This window comes from Plasmodium fragile (genome assembly GCF_000956335.1).
Source record: "Plasmodium fragile strain nilgiri unplaced genomic scaffold supercont1.16, whole genome shotgun sequence".
NCBI classification, from domain to species: Eukaryota; Apicomplexa; class Aconoidasida; order Haemosporida; family Plasmodiidae; genus Plasmodium; species Plasmodium fragile.
The window spans coordinates 224,993-245,927 of NW_012192596.1; the positions used below are offsets into that span (position 1 = coordinate 224,993).

At 39.8% G+C, this 20,935-nt stretch overlaps 7 protein-coding genes across 7 annotated transcripts; 5 read left to right on the top strand and 2 right to left on the bottom strand.

The window, feature by feature from the left end:
* Window positions 1-389: 389 nt before the first annotated feature.
* Window positions 390-3,647, top strand: AK88_01803 (uncharacterized protein; the record flags this gene model as incomplete). The annotated part of the gene is made up of 1 exon (XM_012479438.1): window positions 390-3,647. The coding sequence occupies one exon, from the start codon at window positions 390-392 to the stop codon at window positions 3,645-3,647; it is 3,258 nt and encodes a 1,085-aa protein (XP_012334861.1).
* Window positions 3,648-4,230: 583 nt separating this feature from the next.
* AK88_01804 (uncharacterized protein) lies at window positions 4,231-4,925 on the bottom strand (the record flags this gene model as incomplete). Its single annotated transcript, XM_012479439.1, has 3 exons — window positions 4,231-4,307; window positions 4,488-4,679; window positions 4,871-4,925. The coding sequence occupies 3 exons, from the start codon at window positions 4,923-4,925 to the stop codon at window positions 4,231-4,233; spliced, it is 324 nt and encodes a 107-aa protein (XP_012334862.1).
* Window positions 4,926-5,464: 539 nt separating this feature from the next.
* Window positions 5,465-6,576, top strand: AK88_01805 (uncharacterized protein; the record flags this gene model as incomplete). The annotated part of the gene is made up of 3 exons (XM_012479440.1): window positions 5,465-5,716; window positions 5,825-6,294; window positions 6,387-6,576. 3 exons carry the CDS (start codon window positions 5,465-5,467, stop codon window positions 6,574-6,576), a joined length of 912 nt encoding a protein of 303 aa, XP_012334863.1.
* A 438-nt stretch (window positions 6,577-7,014) lies between these two features.
* AK88_01806 (uncharacterized protein) lies at window positions 7,015-10,244 on the bottom strand (the record flags this gene model as incomplete). The annotated part of the gene is made up of 3 exons (XM_012479441.1): window positions 7,015-7,065; window positions 7,240-8,256; window positions 8,358-10,244. The coding sequence occupies 3 exons, from the start codon at window positions 10,242-10,244 to the stop codon at window positions 7,015-7,017; spliced, it is 2,955 nt and encodes a 984-aa protein (XP_012334864.1).
* Window positions 10,245-11,567: 1,323 nt separating this feature from the next.
* Window positions 11,568-14,168, top strand: AK88_01807 (uncharacterized protein; the record flags this gene model as incomplete). Its single annotated transcript, XM_012479442.1, has 3 exons — window positions 11,568-12,222; window positions 12,439-13,934; window positions 14,067-14,168. 3 exons carry the CDS (start codon window positions 11,568-11,570, stop codon window positions 14,166-14,168), a joined length of 2,253 nt encoding a protein of 750 aa, XP_012334865.1.
* A 65-nt stretch (window positions 14,169-14,233) lies between these two features.
* On the top strand, window positions 14,234-15,460 carry AK88_01808 (uncharacterized protein; the record flags this gene model as incomplete). Its single annotated transcript, XM_012479443.1, has 4 exons — window positions 14,234-14,356; window positions 14,490-14,556; window positions 14,721-14,907; window positions 15,034-15,460. 4 exons carry the CDS (start codon window positions 14,234-14,236, stop codon window positions 15,458-15,460), a joined length of 804 nt encoding a protein of 267 aa, XP_012334866.1.
* A 2,277-nt stretch (window positions 15,461-17,737) lies between these two features.
* On the top strand, window positions 17,738-19,813 carry AK88_01809 (uncharacterized protein; the record flags this gene model as incomplete). The annotated part of the gene is made up of 1 exon (XM_012479444.1): window positions 17,738-19,813. One exon carries the CDS (start codon window positions 17,738-17,740, stop codon window positions 19,811-19,813), a length of 2,076 nt encoding a protein of 691 aa, XP_012334867.1.
* Window positions 19,814-20,935: the final 1,122 nt, after the last annotated feature.

The following is a 20,935-nucleotide window of genomic DNA, read 5'->3' on the forward strand; positions in this document are numbered from 1 at the left end:
ACAATGCTAATATGGAACGTGGGCCCGCTGTTTGTCCTTTCATCATTTCTTTACACTTATTCTTATTAACTGATAGCACTACGAGCATGTCATGTGAACTTTGCCAAGCGTAGTTTTTTTTTTTTTTTTTTTTTTTTTTTTTGTTTTATTTCTCTCTTACGAGTGTTCCACTAGGTGTTATCTTTATTTGAGGTCACCCACATCGTGTGTACGCACAAGCGAGAAGTATAATCATAACAGAGGTCGACCTGATCGCCCTTAGACATTCATCCTCCGGCTGATATACTTCTTGCTCTTTTTCATTGGACCGCCCCCCCCTTGGGTAAGTACCTTTCGAAAGAGACAAGTGTGTGGTGCGGCGCAGGGGATGCAGAGAGAGAGAAGAACAAATGGAGGTGTACAGGACGGACTGGGAAGATAGACAGCGTCATTTGGAGAGCATAATAAAAAAGGAGTTTTATAACAAGCATGATGATATAAAAGGGTGTGAGCACAATGTTGGTGGTTTCATTTCGAGGAATAAGTTCAATCTGGAAGAACCTTGTAAATGCTACAACTGTGAATATGTTATATTGGTTGTAACAGAATATGTGCAGAAGGAGTGTGTGCTAGATCGACATGTTTTGGCTTACAATAAGTTGCTTGAAAATGTAGAGTCTTATGTTGACCAAATTGGGAGTAAATCTGACATTGACCATATTGTTCATAATAATTTTCTCTCCAATGATGATCCTCCACATGGTATTAGTAATGGAAATAAAAAATGTGAGCCTTGCGCAACGTGTGTGGCGGAGGACTGCCAGGACATCGAGATGGAAACTTACACCATTTCGACCATCATGAAGGTACGCACCAAAATTTTGAACGCCCTGCCCATGTTAAAAGGGGTTTTAAAAAAAGTGCCCTATGATGAGCACAGTTATTATTATGTAAGCAGCAGGGTTGGCATTATCGAGAGGGTGAAAAGTAAGATACACCGTTATGTCATGCAGAGGGGGAATAGCGGCAGTTACGGTGCGATAAGCCGTCGCGACTGTGTGCGCTTGCAGGACTCCTCCCACAATGGTGAGGAGCAGTTTGATGGTGTCCATCACCTCGATCGTTACGACAGCTACGACCGTTACGACAACGACACGGAGCAACCTCAGCACGAGGGTGAGGCGTGGCCCTGTCCTGAACGGAGCGGCACAACCAACAATACGCAGCCGCGCGGAGGAACAGACAACACGCACGCAGAGTGTTCAACCAGACGCAGAAAAGTAGCACCGGTAAAATTTTACGAAATAATTATAACGACGAATCAAAATTTGATAAGTCTGAGGAGCATCCAGCTCCTGATCGAAATGATTAGCTTGTTTCACAACTACTTAATGAAATTCGTATTGGAAAAAAAAAAAAATGAAAAGATAAACTTCATGCAACGTTATGAGCTGAAGAAGACGGAGTACACATTTTGTGACGAATCGAATTACCTCCTATTTTATAACTTGTCTTTGGGAAAATTCAAAAAGGACAAGAAAAAAAAAAAAAGGGGGGAAATTGGCTTGCAGGAAGGGAAACAGGTTGGGGTAGAGAAATGCCAAAGAGGAGATCACAATGAGGGGAGGTCGTATACCTCTGACAATAGCACAAGTATTGATTGCGAAAGTGAGGGAAGCGGTTTGAATGAGGAGGTGCGCACTAAGATGGGGGTAAGGACCCCCACTAGGAGTTATGCAGATCTGGGCAGCTGTTACGACAACGGGGATAGTGTCTATACGAAGCGAGTCGGCGACTACACGCAGAGGAGTGATGATTTTGTTTTGCGAGACGGAGAGGATGAAACTCATGGTCCATATTACACCAATCGGGTGAGGGATAGTAGTGGTGGTGTAGTGGAATGGGGCACACATGATGAGGAGTGTCGTCGTCAGGGGGAGTATTACGGCTATGAGGATGCGGGTTATGTCCATCAGGATGGGGACTACGTCGATCGTATCGATGAGGCGGACTGTCCCCCCCCCGTGCAAGACGTTCAAGAATGTAGCAGCACCCTTGGTGAGAAACAAACGGAAGAAATGAAAAGTTATATAAAGCACATATTGTCGTGTATCGTGGGAGAGGGAGACACATACCTCATTATCGAACTGCTATTCACCCTGCACACTTTCCAACTGAATTATTTTTTTAATATATTAAAGAAAATGATATTGTCCAAGGAGGTCCCAAATGAATTCCTCGTAATGCTAACCTACTGCGGGTATAAAATTGAAAATATTGAAATTATCGAATACTGCTTTTGGAAGTTAGTACGCATATTTGAACGTGATGAGTTGCCAGAGTGTTGGAGCGTAGTGGACGATAAGGCGGACAGTCAGTTAAAGAAAAAATACAACGAAATGAAAGATAATTTAAGGGTGATAAAACAGAGTATTGGAGAAACGGATGCGGAGATGAGTAAGAAGCAGAGTTGTCTTTCCCAGGGAAGCTGCCTCCCCGTTGATGGTTGCGCAAACTACGATGGGCACTACGATGGAGTCTTTTACGAAGCGCTAAACATTTTCAAGCCGCATAACCAATACAACATGATTAATAACATCACGGAGGTAGACATGAACAAAGGGAATTTACACTTTAACAAAAATTTAATCGATAAGAAAATTTTCTCCCCATTTATTGCAAAAACGAAAAAAGAATTTCATTACTACAACAACATTCCAAAGGGATATGTCATAAACGAAATACAGAGGCTGCGAAATTTTAGCGATCACTACTCCTGTTGCTACATTTTAAAAAGCAATCAGAAGAAAAAAATGTTGATGGGGTTTAAGAAAAAAGGAGAAAATAAAGTATACCTGTACAAATACGATAAGAATATTAAAAAGAATTACAAAGTGGGGGGGAAAAATAGCCCTTTTTTTAACATTTCCGGTTTTTTAGGAATTTTAATTTGTAATTTTACAGGCATGAATATTAAAATATATGACAATGGCATAAAGGAAAAATATGCCAATTTCTTTCCTTCGTTTGAAAGAAAAAATATAATTTCGATAAGTTTTGAATCAAATATAATAAGCGAATTGCCCAGACATTTTATGTGTACTATTTACAAGCCTAATAAAGACGTTAAAATTATTTATGAAAATAAATGTCCAGTTTGGAATGATGACAAGGAGATTTACGAGTTGCCTTTTTATGGCCGAGTTAAATTAGCAAGTGCAAAAAATTTGCAATTAATTTTAAAAAAATGTGTAGTTTCGAACTCGCTCAAGGGTTCCTTTGTAGGAAAAACCATAAACGATGTTATTGAGTATGTCAGTGGTGACACTTTCGAGGGGGACTCCCAATTGGCTAGCACATGTGCTGGACGAGGAAAGGATGGTCGCCCTCCACACTCTCCGTATGAAGACGGATGCAGCGGGGAGGGGGACGCAAAAAAACACGTCCTAAGGAAAAAGTTCCCCTTTGATGTGATCACAAATAATTTTAAAAAAAAAGAAGAAGAGGAAAATTTTGAAATTGTGAACAACGATGAAGAGGAAATATTTTTAATTTTTGGGAAAAACTCAAAGGATTACTTTACGCTTGATTTTCGCCACCCCTTGTCTTCCTTCGAGGCCTTTTCCATCGCCATTTCGTCTTTGCTGAAGAAGAAGGCCGTTTCGTAGGCCCCCTAATTTGGCCTCCACTCTGTTTGAACTCCCCTTCGAAACTACCCCTTGTTTTTGTGTCTATCGCAGTTGTGTTTGATTTGTGCCTCGTGTGTGTTGCACGTTGTGCGAACTAGCTTTTCCTTACTGTGTCTTTTTTTTTATATATGTTTTTTTTTGTGGATTCTCCCGCCCTCTTAACGTATTCCATTGTGCTGTTACGACATCTTTTGCCAATGGCAAAACGGTTTGTAAGACAAAAGAAAAATTAAGAGGCTGTTTTTTTTTTAGCGAATAGTGTGTTTTATGGGATATGCAGATCGGTTTTTAATGGCCGTCTCATCCCTCAGGAATATGCAAACGGTTACAATTACGATTATTCGACTTGCGACGAATATGAAAAGGTCTAGGTGGTGATGGGAATAAATTTACACATGCTTCCCATCTACATGCAGAGCTTTCCATTAGACGAAAAAAATTTTTCGTTGCGTCCATCCGGAAAAAGGTTGTGCAAGGGCAGGTGTCTATACGCGTGGGAAGCGACACGTAGCAAATCACTTCACACAGTTATATCTGCATATGGGGGGGGGTGAGGAAAAAATCAATTCTTATTTTTTTCCTGCACGAATGCCCAATCCACGTGAATTTCCTGATTGAGCAACATTGTGCCGTCCATTTCTGGAAAAAAAAAAAAAAAAAAAAAAAAGAGTTTACGTATAACCATATTGCAGTAGAGGTTTATGAGAACAATACGTGGACACAATTTCAGCGCGTAACACTACAAACAGTGGTGAAATGAGTTATGTCCAATGAGGCATTGCCATACGTTGTGCGCGTTGTTGTGAACAATATGCTTACCATCAATGGCCCTTTTCGCATCCACAAAATTTTCAAATTCAAGAAATGCATAGCCTTTTATAAAACCCGTCCGTCTGTCCAAGTTTAAATGCAAATTCTTTATCTGTCCATATTTTTCAAAAACTTCTTTTATGTAGTCGTCCCTTGCTTCTCCGTGGATGTTCGTGATTATGATAATCCACCCTTCAATGGCTGCCGTGAAAAGAAAAAAAATACGCCCATTACGTATGTGCTGCACGTACATATGGTCTTTAATTCCACTCGCCACAGGAACAAAAAGTCTGAATAGTGAACTCATTCCAAATTGATGCAAACTCGTAAATCCCACAACGGCATCGATCTACGAGCACGTGTGTAATTATCTCTCCTTTTCTCTTGCTTACACTTTGCGGGAACGTCGTCCTTTTTAAAAACATTTAAATCACCTTCTTCATTCATTTTTTTTTTTGTTTTTTTTTTTTGCTGACCTGTTCATGCACTGTTACATTAACTGAAAATGTTAAGAAAAAAAAAAAAAAAAAGAGGACGTCATTAAATGAAAAAACAAGAATGGGGAATACTGTCCTATGTACGTGTATTTTCTATGCGAATGACACGCCTTTACGTTGCACGCTCCTTCAATTTAATTTGCGACTCAAAGCATCACACGAGAAGGATGTTTACTCCTATGGAAACAACGTCATCCGGGGGTTAACGTGTGCATAAATAGATGACAGTGTCCCCAGGCGAGTTCGAAGTGGTTGGTAGTGCAGCAGCCAGGCAACTTCCCATGAACGTACGAACGGACGTAACGTGTGTGATGCACATCCTTTATGCACGTTTTGGACTGACACGCAGAACAGAGGCGTAATTTCGTCGTTACCACGTTCGCTTTTAATCACACAAAAACGGAATGAAACATTCACCATGCGAATGTTCCCGTTTAGTTCACTTACCTAGCTTTGCCGCTATTTGCCTTGCCCCTATTCATCCATGAGATGGCTAGTAATTTTTTGTCAACTGTAATTGTGCTCGTTTCAACTCTCTTAATAGCCCTGCTATTCAAGAAGCCCGTGCAAGTTGGAAGAACCTTCGTTTGGAATAACTGCATCGTTTTTTCCTTATCTATCAGTACAAAAAAGCTTAGTATTAATGAAATCGTCCTGGATATAAAATATAAAAAAAATGCGCTACGCGTGCATTTGAACGACGTAAAATTTGTTTTTGCAAAATGGTCCATTGGGTGCCAAGTAGGGAATTTTTTTTCTGCACGGTTCATGTGAAAATGGAAAAAAAGAGCAGAGAGAGAGAAAAAAAAAAGGCCGTTTTTTTTTTTTTTTTCGGACCCCTCCAAAAAGGGAAAGAAAAGTAGTGGGGGTGTAACTAATAGAGGGAAGAAGCTTCTTTTTTGTGTGACCAAATTATTTCTCCTCGTATTGAGATTAATAGATGTTTACATAAAAAGGTGCCATTTGCTCGTGCAAGAAAGTATGCAACAGAATGGGCAGCAATGTGCTGATCAAAATGAGACCACGGTGAACGAGAAGCTGGATAACCACGGAGACACAAAAGATGGTGCCACGACGCAAGGGAGGAAAATGAACACTGTCACGGCAGCCATCGACGTAGTTCTGTCAAATGTGTACTTAACGAAAAATAGAGGCAATTTGATCCTTTTTCGACGTGGAGAAAACTTTCATTTTGTGCAACGACGGCTCGGAGTGCACAATTTCGTCTGGGAGTTTCCGGACATGCTACTATCACCAGCAGAGGAGTGTTTCCGTGGAGGGGTATTCATGCTGTACATTTATTTTTATTTAAACTGTTTGTACGAATTGTGTTTTTTTTTTTTCAAGCAATAGTGTGTATTATGAGAGGGGGGACATTTTTTCCCGAAACGCATTTTGTCCAAAAATTAAGGATACATCTGTACGACATGAACATGCGCATCGATAGGAGTATCATGAAGGACTTCTCCCTACTGAAGCATTTTTTGGCAAAGAAACGAAAGGAAAAAAAAAATAGCAAAATGGCTAGTTGTATATACCCGTGTATAACTCCCTGTTTTGCTGACGTGTTCAGGCAAATGTGTCGTCTTTTCATTGGCTAGTTAGCATTATTCACTCGTTTTGAAAGAAAAAAAAAAAGATTGCAAATTATGACTTTTTTTTTATGCACAATTCAGAATGTGAAGTTCAACATAAATCAGTTCAGGGCAGAAAAAAAAAAAAAATGACCTTTTGAAGAAGACATTGAAGAAGCACAAAAGGCACATTTTTAAAAGTGTAATAAAACAAATAGTGGAAAAAAACGCAAAAAAAGGAAAAAAAAAAAAAAAAAAGAAATAAACACGAAAAAACAAAATACAAAAGGCAAAGGCAAACATGCACGCGTGGAAGACATTCACTTCCTGACCAATGTTTACAGGTAGGAGGGGCCCTAAGTTACGCGAAAATATTTGGACTTCCTAAAATGGGGGAAAACAAACTCGCGCCGAGCCAATGACATGACTGCGGAAAAGTAGGGGTGGAATCCACGTCGCATATTTTTACTTTTTGTTTTTTTTGAGAAAATTCAAAACGTCCTTTTGTATTGATTCCTGCAGAGGGGGTGAGGTGCGGCGAGTGAATGAGGTGAAAGTTGGTAAGCGCGTGTGCAAATGCAATGATACACGAGGTAACATACAAGTGGACTACACAGTAGAGTGTAGACCTATGCGCGCGAGGGATATCACATGTTTTATTTTATTATTATTTTTTTTTCATTTTCTTACAATTTCATCATCCTTTTTGGTTGTAGATTTTTTCCCGGCCTTTTTGATTAATTTCTTGCTCGTCTTTTTTTTTGTATTTTCTTTTTTTTCCCCGGATTGGAAGGCGCCTTTCTTTTTTTTGCTCGGCTCCTTGGAATGGGCACCCTGGTTCAGATGCTTTTCCTTCAACTTTGACTTTTTCTTCGTTGCGCTGATTTTGTGTGCGCCATTCGTTTGGGCGTTGTTTTTTTCCTGCCCAGTTGTCACATTCGCCTGTTGCACATGGATTGACGATGTGTTTTTAATTACATGAGCGATATTTGTGTTTTCGTTTTGCATTCTTAGAAGGCGTCTTTTTTCCCGTTGCCTTTTTCCCCTGCTTTGTTTGTTTTTCTTTTTTTTAATAGTCTTTTTGATGAGCGAGTTCGTTGCCGCTCCATTTTTTTCCCTTATGTAATTTAAAAATTTTTCTTCTTTTAATTTTTTGATATGCACCATTCGTATGTCTTCAATGCAGTAATCGACATACATGATGTTTTTATTTTTTCGAATGGTTTGAAACTTTTTTTTGTAGATTATTTCGTTAATGAGTTCGTAAATATTCCTATTTTGGAGAAAGTGAATTATTTGCTTGGCATGTTCATGTTTGTTAATATCGATGAAGCATATCAAATTTTGTCCATTTTTGTTACTACCTTTTTTATCTTTTAATTTTTTATTTTTTTCCTCATTTTGCGTTGGTTCTTTTTGCTTTGTGTGATCTTTCATAATTTTCATTTTCTTAATAATTTCATTGGCTTTTTTGAAAGCTTCTTTTTTTTTTAAATTGTGCTTTTTCATAAATAGGGGTGTGAAATATTTCGTTATGAGTTGCCTGAACAAATTTTGTTCCAAGGATGCAGGATAATTGCGAACGTAAATTCTGCACGGGTTTATCAGGAAGTTTTTATTTTTTAAGAGCTGCTTTTTTTTTTCCATTAAGTCGTTGTTTCTTTTGATTATGTTTTCTCCCAGGTGATCATTGTTTACGTCATTGTCCTGTACCAGGTGGATGTTATTGTTAAGTCTGTCTTTGTGTTTTTTTTTTTTTTTTCCTCTATAGGAATTTTTTTTTTATCTTTTATGGATTCCTTACTGACCGCCCTTTTGATCATTAAATAATTATTTTTAAAAAATAAAATTTCGGCATTTTTTCCACTGTTATTATCTTTAAGTAGAATCTGTTTCATTCTTTCCTTTTTTTTCTTTTTCGTGTTGTAGAATTTGTCAATTACGTTTTCATTTTCCCCTTCGTTTTGGTCTTCTTCATCCTCCTCCCCCTCGTCGTACTCCCCAATTTTTTTCAAAAATGTGTCTGCATCGTTTTTGTATTTCAGCTTCACAAACGCGGAAATTTTTTTGCCGTTGTTTCTGCATGTTCTTATGTAGACATAGTTTTTGCTGATGTTCTTGTCGACGTAGCTCTGCACTTCTTCGTCGGTGGTCCCCATTGGAATGTTTGTGATGAACAGCGTTTTTCCTTCCTCTACGTCGTTCGTGCGTTCTCGGGTTCGCTCACCCTGTCGCTCTCCATCGTTTGTTTCTTCATCGCTGCTTTTCTCCCCATCGTTTGTTTCCTCGTCGCTGCTTTTCTCCCCATCGTTTGTTTCCTCGTCGCTGCTTCTCTCCCCATCGTTTGTTTCCTCGTCGCTGCTTCTCTCCCCATCGTTCGTTTCTTCATCGCTTTGCTCTTCATCTTCCGTCTCTTCGTTGCTCCTATCCCCATCATCCTCTTTGTCTGCCCCTCCGTTGCCTCCTTCTTGGTGAGTTTTCTCCCCAGCACCGGGCTGCTGCACGCCGAGCAGTTTGAGGAGCCGTGGATTTCTGTCCTCCTCTATGGTGATGGTGCTTCCGCAGACCTTGGACTTGTTCAGCAGAAGCGCCTTCTTCACGTTTTGGTAGCTGGAGAAGGTAACGAGGGCGTAGCCCTGCTTTTTATTATCTTTCTTGGGAAAATAAATCACTGGATCCTTTTCTATATGTTTGAAAAGCTTTTGTAAATTTTCCACATGGCATGTCCGTTTAATATTTTTTACGATGACTCTCCTGTTGTTTTTATTGAAGTAGGATAGTTCATGAAAAAAAAGGACATTATTTTTTTTTTTTTTTTCCCCATTTTTAACATTATCTTCGAGGAAATTTAAAAAATTCTTTTTGTTAATAAATGTGTAGAAATGGGCAGCCAATTTTAAATTTAAAAATTCCACAGTGTAGACAAAGCAATTTTTACTAAGCGCTTTATTTTTTTTTGACATTTTTGCGGTTAATTTTTTCCTCGTTTTTTTATCTAGCGTTTTATTCGTTTTTTCAATATGTAGGACAATTTCTTCAAACTCTTTGAGTTTTTTTTCTACAATTACTTGGACGTCATCTGCATCACTTGGCTGGTCAGATTTGTCACCATCATCACCGTCACTGTTTTGTGTGTCTTCTTCTTCTGAATGATCATCGTCTTTATCAATCTGGTGATTATCCCCGGGACGGCTTTTCCCATCCTCGTCTTGGGACCCCAGCTCTCTTGAGGTCTTCTTCCTCTCGGTCTGATTATTTTCATCTAGGCTTTTTATTAACAAGCGTTTATTCAAGAGGAAGAGATTTTTCAAGTAGCTTAACACAACTATGGTGTCCAGATCACAGTTGGTGTACAATTGGATGGAGTTCAAGTGGTTAATCTTTTGTCTTCTATATGTGATAGAAATTAATTTTTTATCATTGTACTTTTTCCTAAAGGCAAATTCACATTTTATATTGCTCGTTTGTATTTTTTTGTCGTGGTAATGTTGGATAAAATTTGCTGCGTCCTGATCTGTTTTGAAGGAACAGATGGCACTTTTTGTGGAGTTGTTTTTATTTTTAAAGAAGAAATATTTGGTACATATTTTTTTAAATTCTTCCTCCAGGGGGGCTACATCGTTTTCTCTGATATTCCGGACGAACACTTTATGCCTGTCAATTGGCGTGTTCTTTTTGTCACTTCTCTTCGCCATTTGGATTCACTGCATTTTGGGCATCACACGGGGGGTGCGGCGGCGTCCCGTCGGCTTCTACTTACGTAGTCTCCAAGTCAGCTTCTCCCCCTCTTTGACGGGTCTTCTTCCTTCTTTCCTCTTTAATAAGGACGACAAGGAAAAAGGGAACCCTCGAAAGTTACAAAATTGTAAATGCGAAAAAATGGAAGGGGGGTAATACCAATTACATTATGGCCAACTGACTAATGAACGGGCTATTGGACTAATATATGATTGTGCGTGGATGGGAAAAAAAACAAAAAAAAAAATTCCCTAAGGGCAAAGATGGTTATTATAATATAACACAGAAAGTGGAAATAAAAATTTTGCTCAAAGGGATAATTATGTTATGTTTAGAAGAAATCCTGTTCTATATGCAGAGCGCATATACGGAGTTTCCATTTTTTTTTTTTTTAATTTTGTTTGAAGTTGTTTTTTCTTCAGCCCCTTCACAATAATTATTTTTCCTTACGCGAGCTGTATGGTTCATTTGCGAACATGTCGGTATACGTATAAACCCGATTGTACAACTGGGTTTGCGGCGCTCAATTGAAAATTTCGTACGACACCCTCCCAGCGTGGTTTATATATAGGCAGCGCAAATTTGCCCCTCAAAAAAAAAAAAAAAAAAAATTTCCGACTTCGCCGCTTTAATAAGTAGCACCACATACGGAGAACAGGACATACGTGCGTCCTTCCTTTGCTTCATATTGCGACGTGGTCTCATTCTGTTAATGCCACATAACGATTTTATAAATCATTTTTCTTTTTGAGTTGGTTTTTGACTCTCCCATGACCGCATTTTATTATTGGGGCCACATATATTGTTCATATAAAAGCGGTCAATTCTGCGATAAAAAAAAAAAAAAGAAAAATTCGTGCGAGCGTTTTTTATGCAGCCGCGTAATGTATATAAACCTCGCATGAGATGCTTTTTTCCTGTGAAGGGTGATACTCCCTTGTTGTAAATTTTCCTCGTCAAACCACACTTGAAGGGTTGACGCCGTTTGGCAAAACTTCTTCGGCGAGCCAAGGCGATCTGCATGATGTGCCTTTGTTGGGAATACATACCTCAATTGGTTGCATAGGAAAATTTAAAAAGTGTCATTTGTTCATATCAGTTTGTGGATTATCGTCTACAGTCAAGGGAATTTGAACAAACGAGCAGAACGAAGGAAAAGTTTTTTTTTTTCTTTTCACCTGCTTGCCCCTTGTACATTATTTTGAGGTCTCATTGGGGAGACACATATTGATGCGAGCAAAGGGTTCATTTGGGCCCCCTGTTTCACAACCGCGCCGAAGATGAGTGAAGAGAAAGACTACCTCACGGGTAGCACCACTGCAGACAGTCACAGTGGTGGAGGCAAGAACCAACAGGGGGACGAAATTGTGAGCAGCCTGAACAGCAGTTGTGATAATAAGACGGAAACTGAACAAGGAGGACTGCTCGATACGGAGCAAGAATGTAACGCAGATGGGGAGGCAAACGTGGAGGAGCAAGCGGAGAAAATAAGAAAGAAGAAGAAGAAAAAGAAAAAAAAGTGGAGGACGAAAGAGCTGGTCGAAGCGGGAACAAAGGACGGGATGAAACGGAAAAAAAAAGGGAAAAATAAATTTGAAGGGAAAAAGGAAAACGGAACGGAAGCGAAAATGACCCCACACAAGGATTCCGAACAGTCGGGCCGTCAAGCAGCAAAAAAGAAGAGCCACAAGGGAGGCAAAGGACAACTGACAAATGAAGGAGAACCACGGCGAGGTAAAAATAGCAAAAGGGGTACCGACTACGAGGACACCACTGGGGGAAGCGACCTGTGCAACTCCAGCGTCAGGAGCCAAAACACCACAACGGGAAAAAATATTTTTGCCGACGACGAAATTGACGAGAGTGACGATGAGTACAATTTGAATACCCTTGGGAATTTCGACCTGAAGCATTATGAAGACCTGGACATTTTAGGTAAGGCGCGAAATGCTCGCTGGGCCGATGGGCTGGTGGGGTTATAGACCCGATATAGGAGTCTTGCTGGATGGTTTCCTCCCTTGCATTTTTCACATGTGGGCATGTCCACGTTGGGGGAGGGCCTTTCCATGCACATGTGTCGTTGTGTGGAGGGACATGTCGACGCACGCATTTTCTCATCCCCTTTTTCTAACCACACCCCGCTGACCTCAGGCTACGACATTTGGGGGAACAAAATTGAGAAGACGGACGAAAATGCCATCGACGATTTCCTCGAGTCAAAGACAGACAAAGACGCATGGAGGAAAATAAAGGATAAAAAAAACAACCGAATTGTGGAGTTGACCAACCAGGACCTCGAAATAATTAGAAGTATTCGCCAAAATAAAGTGGCCAAACTTCTGAACGAGGAAAATTACGTATACGAAAATGAAAAGGAGGAATACAAATCGGGAATGAAGGAGCCAGACAATCGCAAGTACAAACAATCAGCAGAAGAAAAAAAAAAAATACAACAATTAATATTGCATTTAATGGATAAGGAAAAAAATCCGGAGAAATATAAAAAGGAAGATGATGAATTTAAGTTATTGTACGATTTGTGGAAGCACAAAATTTACGATGATTTTAAAAATGTAAATGAAATGAATTTGCCACATATTTTGCCAGGACATAAATACAGTTACAATCCTCCCCCTGAGTTAATGTACAATTCAGCGGAGAGAAGAAAAATTTTAAAACAAAATAATGATGCTTTTATTCCTCAAAATTTTGAAAAAGTGAGAAATATCGAATTTTATAAAAAAACATATTTTGAATTATATCAGAGGTGTTTAGATATATACCTCTGTTCAAGATCTGTAAAAAATGTACTTCATATTAAAAAGGAAGATTTACTCCCCAAATTGCCTTCCACTCAATCACTGAAGCCATATCCTCATCATCCATTTGTGAAGTATATTATGAATGACACTCTGACTGGGGATAGAAATAAATACCTGAGTCAGATTGACGTAAGCGAAGATCGCCATATCGTGTATGTAGTTCAGTGTGGCAAGCTCTACATATTCGACATTCTCACGTCATACAATATTGCCGTGATAGACTTGGCGCACTACTATGAGGCGACCCTGCCCAAGGGGAAAGGCGCGGAAAGAAGCGGAGGAATCACTTTTGATAATATTCGTATAAAGGCCAATAAGGCATACGACATCGTGGCCGTGTCCTTCGCCAATATGATTCTGCTGTTTCACTATGAGAACTTCATTCCGCCAGCCAAGTCAGGCGCGGAAAATATCGAGCAAGTATATGGTACTGACGCCAAACGGAGGAAGAACTCCTTTGGGGACGGTGAGGAAAACAGCAGAAGTGACGACACGTTGTCAGGAGAAGAGCGTGACAGTGAGGGGGACGCCGAAGATTTGTCGGACGATGAAGATTTCGAGGGTTCCCTGGATGATGATGAGGATGGTAGCGACCAAGGAGACGACGATGAGGCGGATCATGGGGAGGAAGAATTAGGCAAAAATGACGAAGACGCGGAGGAGACGCTTTCCAGAAGGAAGTGCGAACCATTAAGCAGGACTATGGCTTATTATAAGACGAAAGGTTTACTCAGTGTGTTTCACAAAAATTTTAAAAATTCCGATGAATACGTGTACTCTCCCGATGTGGATGTGAAGTGGAAGCACATAAAATCGAATGACCGGGTAGGTGCAAGGCGGCTATGTGGGTTGGCGCATTCGTCGTCCAGGGGTAGCAGCGCGACTGTGGCGATTTGCGCTTGCGTTTGTTTTTATATATTTTATTTTTATTTTTTTTTTTTCCCTTCCCAACTGCAGAAGATAAAGTACTGCGTCGCAATCCAGCATGAGGGGAAAATAAGGGACTTCTCGTGGAACAAAAATGCCACGATGAGGCGGATCATGGGGAGGAAGAATTAGGCAAAAATGACGAAGACGCGGAGGAGACGCTTTCCAGAAGGAAGTGCGAACCATTAAGCAGGACTATGGCTTATTATAAGACGAAAGGTTTACTCAGTGTGTTTCACAAAAATTTTAAAAATTCCGATGAATACGTGTACTCTCCCGATGTGGATGTGAAGTGGAAGCACATAAAATCGAATGACCGGGTAGGTGCAAGGCGGCTATGTGGGTTGGCGCATTCGTCGTCCAGGGGTAGCAGCGCGACTGTGGCGATTTGCGCTTGCGTTTGTTTTTATATATTTTATTTTTATTTTTTTTTTTTTCCCTTCCCAACTGCAGAAGATAAAGTACTGCGTCGCAATCCAGCATGAGGGGAAAATAAGGGACTTCTCGTGGAACAAAAATGGTACAGCCGGCGGAGTGAAAATAGCTATACAGCTAACAATAATAATGCATACGAATAAAGGAAGGGAATACAAAAAAGGGGAATATTGTTGCATCCCCTGTCCCCCCCTCATAATGCGCACATCAATACGTGTTTCTTCATTTTTACGTCGTTTGCCCTTTTAGGAAATTACCTCTCTGTAACGTGCTTACGAAAAGTCGGACAATACCACTACTGCTATTTGCATCATTTAAAATCAATGAAGTCAATCAAACTGATAAAAAAGTACAATCAGAAGAGGGGAGACCTTGTTCAATCCATGTTTTTTCCCTCTAGTCCTTATTTCTTGGCAGCATTTCAAAACGGCATCACGTAAGACAGGAGATATAAATCATGCGTCAGATGAGAGCGGTTTCATGAGGATGCAGCTTGGTATGTATACTGACCCATTTGCATGTTGTAACCTTTTTTTTTTTTTTTTCCCATCACCATTTTCAGGATATATAACTTGAAAGCCTCGTCGAAGAAAGAGAGAATTGTAAAAAAGCTGAGAGGCATTCAAAATATAACATGTGTGGATGTACACATTAACGAAAGTTACATTTTATCCTCGGATGAGAAGGGGAATGTGTTCATTTTTGATTTGGATTTGTCGAGCAACCCGTACAAGAAATTTCACCTCCAGGAGTGTTCCTTGAAGAAGGTGGAGTTTCACAAAAAGTACAATTTGTTTTATTCGTTAAGTTCAAATGGAGTAGTGAATTTGTTTTATGCGAAATTTTTTCAAGACTATGTAACCAACCCTGTTTTGCTGCCAATTAGGCAGCTGTCGAGTGAGTCAAAGATTAGCGACGTCACCTGGTCGGGCAGGAGTCCATGGTTGTTCGCGCACACGGAAGGAAATTTTTCCGTCTTGTACACATAGCACACATATGTATGATTGTGTGCGAAGCCAAGTGCGTCTTGTGTATCTATTTTTTTTTTTTTTTTTCACGTTTACGCGCTTACATTTGAATTTTTTTAATTTCCATTAAGTTGGGAACTCTCACCATCGTCATTTGAAAACGTTTTCGTTGAACATTTAACGAATGCGCATGGAGGCATATGTGCAAATGGGCCAAAGGGGGGAAGACAGCTGTACCACTGTAAAGAGGATTTATGAACAACGCAAATGTGGAAAACAGTTTGTCAATTTTTTTCTTTTTTACCTGAACAATATGGGGAAAAAAAAAATTTATTTAGCTTTTTCGCCTGACTGTTCAGGTAAACTTTGTAGCCATTTTTAATTAGCGCCATTTGAATGTTGTAAAAAATTGAGAAAAAAGACCCAAATTGGCGAACTTTCGCAAAAGGAGCATGGGGCATGCATGTGAAACGCTCAGTTCAATGAAATATTAAATATAGATAAAATCATTAAAGCCGTTACTTTTCGTTTTACTTTTACTTTACTCTTTTGAACAAATTTTGTGTACTCCATCATATGTGTACACGAAGTTTATCTTGCTGCTTAAGAACATTGCCCGCTTAGGGTCCTTTAAGGGCTTACTCTATTGCCCCAGGAAAAAAAAAAAAAAAAAAACGAACAAATGAAAGAGTGAGCGAGCGGGGAAACGCAGGCTTAAACTAGTGAATGAGCTCACAAATGCGGGACTGTGTAACGAAATGAACGATAAACGGGGAAAACAAAACAATTAACGGCCAGAGCTCATAACTTGAGGGATCTTCGATAAAAAGACCTTAGTATATGCATCTTACTAATTTTCCCGTGTACACATATTCGCCTTTTTCAATAGGGCAAAACGAGAACACCTTTTTTATGTCTGTAAGAGGTGAAATGATCACTCGATGTTTTCGCGTTTTCCATGAAAGACCCTTTTTTAACGTCCTTTCGTTTGCTTTTTGACACACTCCCGCGTGACGCAAAAAAAGTGATACGCGTTGTGCAAAAGTTTTGATGCGCGATATGCAAACATCACACATGTGAAATATTCCCATACTTAAATTTTTTACATGAAGAAATTTCTGTGTTTTTTTTGCTGTGTTTTTAGCTGTATTTTTTAGCTTGTATTTTTTGCTTTCCTTTTTTGCCTTCCTTTTTTGCCATGTTTATTCCTTTTTTTTTCTTACCTTACTATTTTCCCCTTCGCCATAACAGAGAAATGTTTTCGCGGCCCATTGGCTTATATACTAATTTTCCAGTTCTTCCGCAAATTTGGAAAAATTAATTCATGAGATGGCATTTTTTTATAAAAAAATATGATCACCCCTTTTATGCGAACTGCTTTTGCTGCATCCATATTAAAATTTTTTTTTTTTTATCCTTGCTTAGAGTACAACAATATTTAAATTTTATACTTATGTCCAGGGCATAGTGCTTCCTTCTCCAAGTGTTCGTTTGTTTTGTGTGCATAACGATACAGCACGCAGACACTACAAGTGGGGCATGACGCGCTGCGCTTTCTCAGCAGGAAGCCCATTGAAGTCTTTCGGCTAATTGTCTGTCATGCCCTTGGTGAGAGAATGTAAAAAGGGACGTGCAAAACGGCGTCATACCAAACAGGTGCAAACATAATCGTGTAAGAATTGATAAAACAAGCAGTTAAAAACACAGTGTACTATATAGTGGGAGGATACACCATCCTACTCGTTCGGTGTAGCACTCAACGTGGCACTACGAACGAAGTAACGTTACAGTGATAAAACAGCGTTGAAGTGTAAAAAAAAAAAAAAAGAAAACCATTGCGCTTGCAAAAAATAGATCAGCGTGTATTTCTTCCCCCCCAAAAAAAAGCAACATCGTTTTGAAGTTCCATCCACTTTGCATTGGGGTGTGATGAATTGTACAATGAACTGCATCAGTTGTAATTTATAATTTATCGTTTTTTTTTTTTTTTTTTTTTTTTTTTTTTTTTGGAGAATATTCAAGCTGTTGAAAATTTTGATAATGTTAACAATTTTAACAATTTGAGAATATTCCTAATTTTGAGAAATCCATGCATTTCGTTCTTTTTTTCGAAGAGGACTTCTCTCCCCCCCCCCGCCCGGACACCAAGTCAGCTAGCCAAAATTAAAAAAAAAAATATATACATATATATATGTACGTAGTTACGTGCTACTGGAAAGGGGGGGGGATAAACATAGAAGGGCCAAATTGAAAGCAGCAGCTTAGTCCATTCGCCGCGCTCTGTACGTCCTACATATAATGAGCATTAGCGAACGTACAGGAAATGAGGTCACAATAGCAGAACAAGAAAGGAAGGAAGAAGGCAGGTGCGCAGTTAAAAATGACAAAAATGTGTCCCCCAGGGATGGTGAGAATATGCCCCATCTAATGGAGAATATGAAAAGTGCGGCCAATGATGAGGACTCTGTAGAGGTGGGAAATGACTCTCCGGTTGGAGAAAAGGCGTTGGGGAGTAGCGTTTTGTGTGTAGGCTGCAGTGGCGAGGCATCCCACATGGACGAAGGGATTATCAACCACCCAGGCGAGGAAAATCCTCGAACAGAGGAGAACAGTGATAAAAAGGCGGAATGTGAAAGCATCCCCAATAAGTTAAAAAATGTTAAAAATGAAATCGACGCGGAGACAAAACCCAACGCCCCAATTAGTAATAACGCCACGTGTGTAGAAAACGTCTCTAATAATAACGCACGTGTAGAGGGGTGTAGTAACACTCACGTGAATGATGAACGTCCACATGTTGGAGCGACCAGCAATGGTGAGCTTATTCCAAATGAGAGTGGCGCGTTAAATGTGGAGATTGATGCACCACTGGATGAAGGAAATTTCTCATCAGATGACAGAAACGAGGATAACGCAGAGAGTACGGGGAGCTTCATGTTAGAAGAAGACACGAATTTATCCCGCAGAGCGTATCGAAATTTTCACATATGTTCAATATTTATACATGGGACGTTGTTATTAATGGTAATATTACTGATGGGTATTTTATGCTACGATTTTATGAATGTACCTTTTATGTCTCAGAAGGAGAAGACAATGACTTACTTTTGTGGGTTGCTACTAAGCATGCTAGGGTTACACCTTTGCTTAAATTTATATATGTCTTTCGTATTATTGAGACAAGCAGAAGTTTCAAAGATGTTAAAATCTGTGGAGGCCAAAATTCATGTTATTGTTTTGGTGTATTTTTCCATGTGTGCATATATTTACTTTTTTGAAGACAAGAATTATCCCATCAGCTCTACCTTTTCCTTCGCCATCATTTTAGCAATCATATATTATTTTATGCCCATATTTTTATATATAATTTTGAGGATTTTGTTTATAATTGTAATTTTGGTTTTAGTTTTTATTAAGAGGAAGAGTCCCACGCCGAAGAAGGTTTTGAAGAAATTAAAAATTATGAAATATGTGGATTATAGGAAGTATTGTGAGGAGGAAGCTTGTTTTCATAGCGCCTATTTTACGAACTGGAGGGAGTTGAACGGGGAGGGTGTGTCGGCGGCACAAGAGGATGTGAGTGGTACGAGGGAGGCCATGACGACGACGGCGGGGGAGGGAGGGACAGTGATGGCTGCACGGGGTGGTGATAATAAGGGGGACGAAGTTGTGTCAGTGGAGCCCATGTCAAATGTAAATGCGGGTGGGAACACCATCTCCACGACAACGTCCTGCGTGCGGGATAATAGTGCGAATGTAAGCGGAAGCGGCCCTCCTAACGGAGACGGTCCCCCTAGCAGTAGTGCGAATGACCGGCCAACCCGTAGCGGTAACAGCAGTACGAGGAGTAACCTGGACAGGCACCTGTTCTATGATCGCGCTGGAGGAGTTACTGGTCGAGGAGGGTCCTCCCATCGCGGGGGTACTCAATCTAATAACAAGGACAGGCACGACGCAGCGAGCGGTAACCAAAATGTAAGGTATATTGCCAATCCACATCCTCCCTCCATTTACGAGAACAACCGGGACATTGCAAATACCAGCGACGAAGCTAATGGGGAGCCAAATAAAGACGGCAAATCAGGAGCCGTTTTTGAATACTTGCAGAAAGTTTTTAAGAAAAAAAATAATGCACTGGAAAATGACAATGTTGTTAAAGTACATGAAAATAACTTGGAGGAAAATTCGTTTCATATAAACATTGAGAGCTCCGATTATGTGTGTTCAATCTGTTGCATCGAGTACCTAAATGATGATGATATCTGTATTTTGCCTTGTAACTACCTGCATTATTATCACAAGGAGTGTATTTTTAGGTGGCTGAAGAGGAACAACGATTGTCCCCTGTGCAGGAAGTGCATTGGGAAAATCTGAATCTATGAGGTTTAGTTCGGTTGCCATTTGTGAAGGGAAGCGGCGTTTGTATGTACATTATGTACACTTGCACAAATGTGCGAATGAAGGGAGGGATGGGGAGGTTAAGACATATGCATGGGGGGATCCAAGTTGGGTGCCTCTTCATTTTTAACGGGTGTATACATCATGCATCTGTTAGCCGTACTGTATATCATATACAGGTTGGTTTTCTTTTATGAAGCAATTGGAAGTTTTTTCCCCCCTTATATATATATATATATATATATATATATATATATATATATATATTTTTTTTTTTGTCTACACTAGAATATTGCGGCATTATTTCATTTTGCATAATTTGGTTTCTTCCATTTTGATGCCCTTTTTATGAATCCCAATTTAAAAATTTTTTTTATGGCATATGCGTATATATGCCTGCGCGTTACCCCTTTCTGTGCATGGGAGCGTAGTTGCGTCCTTGCCTGAAGTGGTGATGCTGATTTGATTTGCAGCTGCATGTGTATGGGTACGCATTTTCTCATGCGTCATGCATAGCTATATGCCAAGACGTTACTTATTTAATTTTTTTTTTTTTTTTTTTTTAGTGCATATCACATTTGCATATATTGTGCATTAGTTATATGATTGTGCAGTTGGCATTACGAACTGTTGATTTTTTTTTTTTTTTTTTTTTGCTTTTTTTTTTCCATTTTAACTTGGTTCCCTTGGGACCATATGGGTTCGACTTAGTTTTTACTTCAATTATGGTTTCAGTTAAGTGGCCTCAACTTCATCGCAGCGTAATGGCGCACTTGACATTTGCGTCTGTTTTTTTTGCCACGTGAAGGGAACTAAGTAGACCTTTTTTTGTGTGTGCAACGGGACGAGGCGGGTTTTACGCGGCAGTTGCGCCCTGATGTTAAAAGTAACATTTTCCCATAGCGGTGGGAAGCTTTGCCAAACAGTTCGTTGTTGTAGGTATGCATTATCTGCGTATGCCCCATGTGTGAGGTCAAAAAACATCATCGTTTCGTGTGTAATCCTGTACTGTGAGAGGCAACGTTGCAGTGACTGCGAGGGCGTGGGTTTTCCTTTGTGCGTTTTTGTTCATGACCTTAGTTCACACTGTGAGAGGAC